The sequence below is a fragment of the Thalassophryne amazonica genome, chromosome 3, assembly GCF_902500255.1.
Source record: "Thalassophryne amazonica chromosome 3, fThaAma1.1, whole genome shotgun sequence".
NCBI classification, from domain to species: Eukaryota; Metazoa; Chordata; class Actinopteri; order Batrachoidiformes; family Batrachoididae; genus Thalassophryne; species Thalassophryne amazonica.
Genome location: NC_047105.1, coordinates 46,948,011 through 46,957,499, shown reverse-complemented (window position 1 = coordinate 46,957,499; position 9,489 = coordinate 46,948,011). Strand labels below are relative to the sequence as shown.

The 9,489-nt window shown below is 41.6% G+C and overlaps 1 protein-coding gene across 2 annotated transcripts; it reads right to left on the bottom strand.

The window, feature by feature from the left end:
* Window positions 1-592: 592 nt before the first annotated feature.
* Window positions 593-9,263, bottom strand: rpl29 (ribosomal protein L29). Of its 2 annotated transcripts, none has more exons than XM_034166178.1 (4): window positions 9,168-9,263; window positions 8,684-8,739; window positions 3,874-3,938; window positions 593-753 (listed from the first exon to the last, which is right to left on the bottom strand). In XM_034166178.1, the coding sequence occupies exons 2-4, from the start codon at window positions 8,718-8,720 to the stop codon at window positions 655-657; spliced, it is 201 nt and encodes a 66-aa protein (XP_034022069.1). In that variant the 5' UTR covers window positions 8,721-8,739; window positions 9,168-9,263; the 3' UTR covers window positions 593-654. The 2 variants fall into 2 exon arrangements, with proteins under 2 accessions (XP_034022069.1, XP_034022070.1); XM_034166179.1 differs by lacking the exon at window positions 9,168-9,263 and adding an exon at window positions 9,002-9,098.
* Between the last annotated feature and the right edge of the window lie 226 nt (window positions 9,264-9,489).

Here is a 9,489-nt window from a genome sequence, read left to right as displayed (position 1 = left end):
CATAATTCACTTAACCTGTAGGTTATAGGTGGGCAGCGAAAATGTTTATTTTAACACAGCCTGCATTCATATAGCACTCCCCCCCACCCCCCCAAAAAACATGAAAACAAATGTCCAGACACTAGCCACACACCCAAAAAAGTAATTTTAAAGCAATGTTTTGAGATAGCTCCTTATCTTTCCTGTAATTTGAATGCTTGAGGTTGACAAATTAAATGAAAAAGGACAGATTTTATTGCCTACCATTTGCACCTTAAAGCACAGAATGACTGCAGGACAAGTGAATAAAAAGCTTCCACAGATGCACAAATCTCTGCTGGAGGTCAGGTGTTTCTTTGTCAAATTACACAATTGATTCTTTAAAAAAAATCAAACAACTGAATGACTGGAATTCATAGCAGATTTGAGTGACCACATTCAACCAACAAGAGTGGAAGACCAGCAGTCAGTGTCAGATCATTACACATGGGAATAAGGGAATAAAAAATAAAACGCCTTATTAAAAATTTTTTTTTTTTTGACCTGGGGGATATTAAGTCATTCATCCATAAGATTGGATTTAAGCAGGTAAGAAAACAAAATCAAATGGTGGTTTGTTACAGCATAGTTTTATTGTGATATTAACACAGTCCATGGAACTATGAGACAGCAGTCTTATTTTTTCTCTTGAGCCGCTGCCTTCCTTGCCGCCTTCAAGCCCTTCTTGTTGTGCTTCTTGGCAAAGCGCATGTTCCTCAAAAACTTCGGGTCCACCTGAAGTAAAAATGGCAAGAGCAAGATTTTAAGGTTTGAATGAGCATCGGGTGGGGGGTGTGGGGGGGGGTGATGTGCGCTTATTATTTTTTTCCCACCACAATATTTTTATGTTGTGCATTCGAGTCATAACTAGTGCAGCAGATAAGACAATATTTACAGAGGAATCCTGCAAATCTTGTTAAGGTGCCTTGACACTTGCACACATTTTGGCTCCGCACACTTCGTCGTGACTATGCCACCCATTGTTTCCAGCTGGAGGTTGCGCTTTGTGCGCTGTGTATAGAAAATAATTATTTCGTAGGGGATTAATCATTTTCGGAGTTTGGCTGTTGAAAACACCTCTAATCGCTTCCAGAATCACAGAGGACCGTTCTAGCTGCCGCTTGTTTCCCCCCTCTCTCTTTCCTGCGCTTCATGAGGTGGAGAACGCATTTGGAACAGTCTAAAAGGTAATTATTTGTAATATTGAATTGTAATAGCTTGGTAAAACAGTTGCATGTTCATTCCTTCTTATGAGTATCTGTAAAATTATGTTTATGATAGATTTAACATCTTATTATAATCAATCAGATGAGCTGCGCTGTGATGCAGTGTTCTGATGTAATCACTCGCACGCAGTTTTTTTATTGCGTAATGTTCATGTGAATGTCACATAATTCATGCATGACAGAGATTCTGAACATTTCAAAATTTTCTTTGCGCACTTGCAAGAAGCCACGCACATTTTACAATGGTTCGCAATGAGTTTACTCTCCTGCATGGCAGTAGGGATGGGTATTGATTAGGGGTGTTGGAAAAAAATCGATTCACGTCCAAATCGCGATTCTTATTTATTACGGTTCTGAATCGATCCAAAATGTCCAAGAATTGATTTTTCAAAAGCATTTTTTAAACATAATCTTGCTTACTCGCTGCGTGTACTGTTTGTCAGGCAATGGCTTCCGTACTACAGCTTCCCCACGAGGGGGGGTCCGGCGTGCTCCAAACACTTGTGCGCTGCAGAGTTCAGTGGCTGTAGCTTAGCATGGTGGACGAAGAGCTAATTCAGCCAGCACAGTCTTTGCTGAAGGCAAATGTTTGGGCGCATTTTGGATTTTATTATTTGCTGCGTAAGAAGGAGCTTGCCATGACTTATATAGTGTGCAGAATCTGTAAAATGAAAGTCAAGTACTTCGGAAACACTTCAAATCCGCAAGCCCACATGCTACACTATCACCCAGAGCTAAAAGAGGGGAGCAGCGGTCTCTGCCGACTACTGACCAGCGCTTCGCTAAACTGCCAGCCAACTCCGAACAAGCAAAGCAGATAAGTAAATTTACATCTAGAATCACTTGATTAACCTTGTAAAGCTGCATTTTCTTAAACAGAAACATTTTTTAAGTAATATAACTATTTCTCAGAGCTCTTTGAATCGAAAATCGATTCTGATTCGAATCGTCACCCCAAGAATCGGAATCAAACTGAATCGTGAGTTGTATGATTCACATCCCTAGTATTGATAAGATTTTAATCGACATCGATACCATTATCGATTCCACTTATCGATCCAATTCCTTACCGATACCTCCTGTGAATTTTCTGTGTACTAAAAGTAGGCTTTACAGGTTTTCTATGTCAGCAACAGTTTACTGAGTCTTAAAGTAAATAAATATGAAATTGGTCACTGGATCCTTAAACTCTGGACATAAATAAACTCTACATGGCGGATCCTTGATCTCTGGACATAAACAGAAATAAACAAAATCTGTAGGTTTTGTCAAAAGCAGTACGGAGCAGTGCTGCGTTTGGAGCAACGGAACGGAGGACAATTCCTATTTCTTTCTCGCAACAAGACAGGAGTTCCAGTTAGTCACTTTAATCCGCACAAAAATGACTCACGATTGACATATTTTAATGGCTTTGATAGGGGTTAAGAAGTGGAGTTGCCGCTTCTGAAAGGGAGCGAAGCAAAGAACCAACAAAGCAGCAGATCGGCACACTGCTTCATTGGTTCAAAGTTCAAAGCAGAGCCACGCTACAGAAATGACTGATTACAGACCCGCTGCAGGGTTTGTAATCAACGTAGAGAAATGATAATTTTCCCAACAAACACCCCCCAAAACAACGGCTGCTCTGACCAATAAGGGAATCGTTAAGCAAAAAGGCTATTGATGTCGGTGGATCGTATCATTCCTTAACCATACTCGAAAAGAACCGGTTGTCGATACCTAACTCTAAGTGCGCAGATCAAATCTGTGCAAGTGTCAAGGCACCTATAGAAGCACAAAATTCAGCACAAATATTGTTTAGGCATTACTCTTGAAAAAACTGATTGGCCACTTGAATTTTCAATAGGCAGCCAGGTAGGGGTCAACGGAGCAATTACACAGGGGTCAAAATTAAAAGATACTCCAATCATATTGAAAACTAGAGCACATTATTTGTCTGATCACAAAGATTCCAAAAAAAGGAATAGTTTGGACTATCTGTGACTGAATGTTATGGCGTTATGGGGTAAAAAGAGCAAAAAGTCAATTTCAGTTTTTACAGAATCAAAAATTAAAGTTACTCCAGTTTTGATAAAAAGTGTAAATTAATGGTTGAACTAATAGGATTACTAAATGGAATAGCATGATTCTTGCATTCTGTGTAAGGGAAGACTGCATAACGAGTGACGCTGACTGGGGTGTTTTGAAAATGACAAACATTCACCACACCCTGGTGAGCACCAGTAACTATGGCGTGTTGTGTGAAGTGTCTGTAGCAGACAGTGGCAAGCTGAGTGGCGAGTGCTACATGCAGCACCAACTGCCACAAACACACCCTCTGTTATGAGTAGCTTAATGAGAAAGTAACCAGCATTTGCAGAAAATGTGCTGTGGTGTAGGCTAACTACAACAGCATTCCACATAGCTTTTCACAAATAAGTGCACACTCAAAGATGACTTTAATGGTGGCACATGATTTGTCTTATGATATCCAATGTTTCACCAAGTTTGACAATAATGCTTGCAAACAGAGATAAAATAATCAAATAAATCAAAATGGCAGCCACTAAGAGCAACTTTTAAATGGTCACCAAAACTATTACTATGCACTTCTTTCCATCAGAGATGTTGTCAACACAACTGCACATACCCCCTTCAGTGACTCATAACGCTGAGATTTGGGTTTCTTGATGCCATTCCTGTGGGCTTTACGGGCTGTGAAATGACAAGAAAGTGTCAGAGTTGGTGATAGACAAATATTGCAGATACTTTTAAGATCACCTGCATAATAAAAAAAAAACAAAAAAAACAATCCACCCATAATGATGATAATATACCTCGAGCCGTGCAGTCAAAGGCCACAATCTAATCAAAATTTCTTGCCCAAATTGTGGCTTGTGGAGGCGAGCAAAGGTTCTGAATGCTGCTCCATGGACATTCCGCAAACGGATTACACACCTGTTGCGGACCAAGCCGGTCTGTCACCGGTTGGAACACCAACAAAGGCTGAAACTCACCAACCTGATGGACAATCTCCACCGCTGAAACCCTGATCGGAGTTCTGACAGAGGAACTGGTGCAAAGTGCCAAAATCACGGAGGAACTTTTTTTTTTTCCAGCCACACGAGGAATCATTTTGTTTTCCAAACTCAGGAGGCTTTGTGTGGATTATTTTTCTTAAACTCGTATGATGATGAATTCCACTGAAATGAACAGGTAACACTTTTTACTTACTGTGTGTGAATTTACTCTACATGATGGACAGCAGCTTTCAGCCAATTGACGGACGTATTTGACTTATGAGTAAATTACACGAAAGCCTGTAAAAATCCATGAATTAGCCACATCATTGTTAAAGCAGCAGTGTTCAAAACGTATGAAAAAAGTAGTGGTTATTGTCCAGAAACTTGGGAGCGTGTGTGAAAATACCACATTGGTTGACATCACACTGCTGTAAAGGCGTATCAGGTTATAGTATTGGAGACAATTTATGATTACAAAAGTACGAGTAAATGAAGACGGGATTGGGCCGATACTCGATACTGGACACGCAAAACAACGCCGTGATGAAGCGTCACAGAACATGTTCTGGCATGCCCAGGCTTGTCCACAATTTCTTGGATAATCACTCAACTGAAAAACCACCGACAGCTGTCTGAACGCCATCTCAAAGCCGTCCTGTGAGACCAAAACGGAGGTGGTTTTGTGTCGGTCCAGCAACAAATCCATCGTGACACGCTAAGCCTCCGCTCGGCTTTCCATGACAAAATCTCTTGTTAAAAGTGAAATCTGCAGGAAAATAGTTGATGATCAGCTCTTGTGATAACCAGAGAAATTTCACACGATGGTCACGGATCCACAGAGCGATCCGTTTAGAAATGAAATGATCGCTCAGCCTGTCGATGGCAGCTGGAGCGCGGCGTGCCCCACAGCTGCTGTGGGCCGTCCTTAAAGGGACAGTAACATCCCTTAATGTCTTTGAAGCCCATAAAATTTTCACCAAAAACCACCTGAATTTCTCGAATGGTGTCCACATGGATGTGCCTCAGTTTCTAAAAAAAAATTTGATCAAGCAAAGCGGCAGTCTCTCAGCCATTTCCCTGACAATGAAAATCCGCCGAGAGGGCTGGACCACTCCTCACTCAAAGCCTGCTTACAGGCGAATGACGCAACCGACAGGCGTGAAAAAAAATCACGCATGCGCATGAAGGTGCAAGGTTGGCTCACGCAAGCACACGTGACTCAAATCCATGTTTTTTGTTTTTTTTTTAAATAAGGTTGGATACTTTTCTAATAGACCTCTTATATATACACAACCCCTGGCAATAATTATGGAATCACTGGCCTCGGAGGATGTTCATTCAGTTGTTTAATTTTGTAGAAAAAAAAAGCAGATCACAGACATGACACAAAACTAAAGTCATTTCAAATGGCAAATTTCTGGCTTTAAGAAACACTAAGAAATCAGGAAAAATAATTGTGGCAGTCTGTAACGGTTACTTTTTTAGACCAAGCAGTGGGAAAAAAATATGGACTCACTCAATTCTGAGGAATAAATTATGGACTCACCCTGTAAATTTTCATCCCCAAAACTAACACCTGCATCAAATCAGATCTGCTTGTTACTCTGCATCTAAAAAGGAGTGATCACACCTTGGAGAGCTGTTGCACCAAGTGGACTGACATGAATCATGGCTCCAACATGAGAGATGTCAATTGAAACAAAGGAGAGGATTATCAAACTCTTAAAAGAGGGTAAATCATCACGCAATGTTGCAAAAGATGTTGGTTTCACAGTCAGCTGTGTCTAAACTCTGGACCAAATACAAACAACATGGGAAGGTTGTTAAAGGCAAACATACTGGTAGACCAAGGAAGACATCAAAGCGTCAAGACAGAAAACAAAGCAATATGTCTCAAAATCGAAAATGCACAACAAAACAAATGAGGAACGAATGGGAGGAAACTGGAGTCAACGTCTGTGACTGAACTGTAAGAAACCGTCTAAAGGAAATGGGATTTACCACAGAAAAGCTAAATGAAAGCCATCATTAACACCTAAACAGAAAAAAACAAGGTTACAATGGGCTAAGGAAAAGCAATCGTGGACTGTGGATGACTGGATGAAAGTCATATTCAGTGATGAATCTCGAGACTGCATTGGGCAAGGTGATGATGCTGGAACTTTTGTTTGGTGCCGTTCCAATGAGATTTATAAAGATGACTGCCTGAAGAGAACATGTAAATTTCCACAGTCATTGATGATGATAATGCATCTTGCCATAGAGCGAAAACTGTGAAAACATTCCTTGCAAAAAGACACAGAGTCAATGTCATGGCCTGCAAATAGTCCAGATCTTAATCCAATTGAAAATCTTTGGTGATAGTTGAAGAAAATGGTCCATGACAAGGCTCCAATCTGCAAAGCTGATCTGGCAACAGCAATCAGAGAAAGTTGGAGCCAAATTGATGAAGAGTACTTTTTGTCACTCATTAAGTCCATGCCTCAGAGACTGCAAGCTATTATAAAAGCCAGAGGTGGTGCAACAAAATACTAGTGATGTGTTGGAGCATTCTTTTGTTTTTCATGATTCCATACTTTTTCCCCAGAATTGAGTGATTCCATATTTTTTCCCTCTGCTTGGTCTAAAAAAGTAACCGTTACTGACTGCCACAATCTTTTTTCCTGATTTCTTATAGTGTTTCTTAAAGCCAGAAAGTTGCCATTTGAAATACTAGAAGGAGAGAGCATATCTCACCCATATTGGCCTCTCTTCATTGGCTTCCTGTTAATTCTAGAATAGAATTTAAAATTCTTCTTCTTACTTATAAGGTTTTGAATAATCAGGTCCCATCTTATCTTAGGGACCTCGTAGTACCATATCACCCCAATAGAGCGCTTCGCTCTCAGACTGCAGGCTTACTTGTAGTTCCTAGGGTTTGTAAGAGTAGAATGGGAGGCAGAGCCTTCAGCTTTCAGGCTCCTCTCCTGTGGAACCAGCTCCCAATTCAGATCAGGGAGACAGACACCCTCTCTACTTTTAAGATTAGGCTTAAAACTTTCCTTTTTGCTAAAGCTTATAGTTAGGGCTGGATCAGGTGACCCTGAACCATCCCTTAGTTATGCTGCTATAGACGTAGACTGCTGGGGGGTTCCCATGATGCACTGTTTCTTTCTCTTTTTGCTCTGTATGCACCACTCTGCATTTAATCATTAGTGATCGATCTCTGCTCCCCTCCACAGCATGTCTTTTTCCTGGTTCTCTCCCTCAGCCCCAACCAGTCCCAGCAGAAGACTGCCCCTCCCTGAGCCTGGTTCTGCTGGAGGTTTCTTCCTGTTAAAAGGGAGCTTTTCCTTCCCACTGTAGCCAAGTGCTTGCTCACAGGGGGTCGTTTTGACCGTTGGGGTTTTACATAATTATTGTATGGCCTTGCCTTACAATATAAAGCGCCTTGGGGCAACTGTTTGTTGTGATTTGGCGCTATATAAAAAAATTGATTGATTGATTGAAATTACTTTAGTTGTGTGTCATGTCTGTGATCTGCTTTTTTTCTACAAAATTAAACAACTGAATGAACATCCTCCGAGGCCGGTGATTCCATAATTTTTGCCAGGGGATGTAAACAGACACATGCAGAACACAATACGCGTGCTCTCCCTTCGCTCACTGCCTCCGGGGGTACGTATGCGGGACCTGCAAAGAATCCGTCATGGCCACGGAGCTCTGCGGCTCAGCATACTGAGACCCTGCGGCGCTGTGGATTTTTCCGCAAGAAATCTATCCTTGCGGACTGCTGGAGCGCCTCTGCATCAAAACAGCAAGCGTAGTCTCTGGACCTGTTGCCAGAGCTGGCGCAGCTCCGCACAGCAGAGAGGGAGGCGGTGTGAGTGGCCTGCTGCGGCAAAGCGCATCGGGGCAGAGCAATCGCGGTGATGCCGACTGGTACCGCGACCGGCCCGCCTGATAAGGACGCAGAACACAATGTGCTGTTTACATCTGCTTCTGTGGTGTCCGGTGGGTTGCGTGTGCCGCATACAAGTAGTTGCCGTACTCAAAAGACCAAGATTCCTTGCAGATAGGACATGCGCAGAACATAAAATAATGTTCCTTTCTATGGGGATATCCCGATGCGCGTTTATATGACCTGATATTCAGGTTAGAAAAGGAGTAACCCAGGGGTCTTATTCAGGTTTTTAAAAACAGAATATGAGCATATTCGGGTTTTTGTGGGTGTTTACATGGCAATGCGCAACTGGTTATTGCTAATATTCCGGTTATGAAAGGGTTATTGGCTGCATGTAAACGTAGTCAATATATTTTATATTATCAGAACAGGCTGCTAAGTGATTCCGTAAATAATACCGTTTAATTTAAACGCAACCTGCTTTAAGTTCACAACTTGGGAGTTTAACCAACTAGCAGGTTAGTTACATCTACATTGACTGGAAGTTAACTTACACTGGTTGTGGGTGGTGTGGTTCTTCGACTTTGCCATTTCAGCTGTGGTTAGTCTGCTGAAGGAAAACACGCAAAATATTAAGTTTTGTTTGTTTTAAACCAGAACCATTTCAACAGCGTTTGCGAAGAGTTTACAGGTTAGCCTACAGCTAAGGAAGTGCCCGCATTTCGTTGGTTAAAAAAACAAAAACAAACAAACGGCATAAACACTTAAACTAATTTCAAAGTCTTATGTAATTCGAAGTGGGAGTAGAACCAACTGGCCAAAGGACACCTTCATTTTGGCATTACATAAACCAGCAACGCTGTTTAAAGACGTTTCAGCCTTTAAGATGAATCACATCCACATCATACTGCAGCCGACATACGACCAAGTAAGTCTTTTATCAATATCAGCCGCAATTTCTGCGCGTACACGCAGCATTATCACAGATGAATATGGATTTTTCTTTTGAAAAGTACACCACAGTGGAAAATAAAATACCTGCCACTCGGACATACAGCACCCGGAAAAGGAAGACAACAACACCTGGGAGAAGACTAAAAGACCGGCACAGGAACGGAAAAACCTCATCCAGTTTATGACACTGCCACCTGTCGGTCCTTGCGATATGACAGTCAGTCACACCGCAGCGATATGTCAGTCCACAGCTGACCACAAGGTGTCGCTGTCTACCCACACTGCGTCAGTCTATACACGGCGGACATAAAATGACAGTTATGCAAACATATCTTCAATGTTCTGTTTTTCTCTGTGTGTTAGGAAACACTGACATTGAGATCTATTCTAATTAATACATTATTTT

Excerpts from the sequence above, each read along its gene's own strand:
- rpl29 (XM_034166178.1), bottom strand. The coding sequence starts at position 8,720 with ATGGCAAAGTCGAAGAACCACACCACCCACAACCAGT. Across the intron at positions 3,939-8,683 it reads CCACACCACCCACAACCAGT|CCCGTAAAGCCCACAGGAAT; the intron begins GTAAGTTAACTT and ends GTCATTTCACAG. Across the intron at positions 754-3,873 it reads GTTATGAGTCACTGAAGGGG|GTGGACCCGAAGTTTTTGAG; the intron begins GTATGTGCAGTT and ends TTTTTACTTCAG.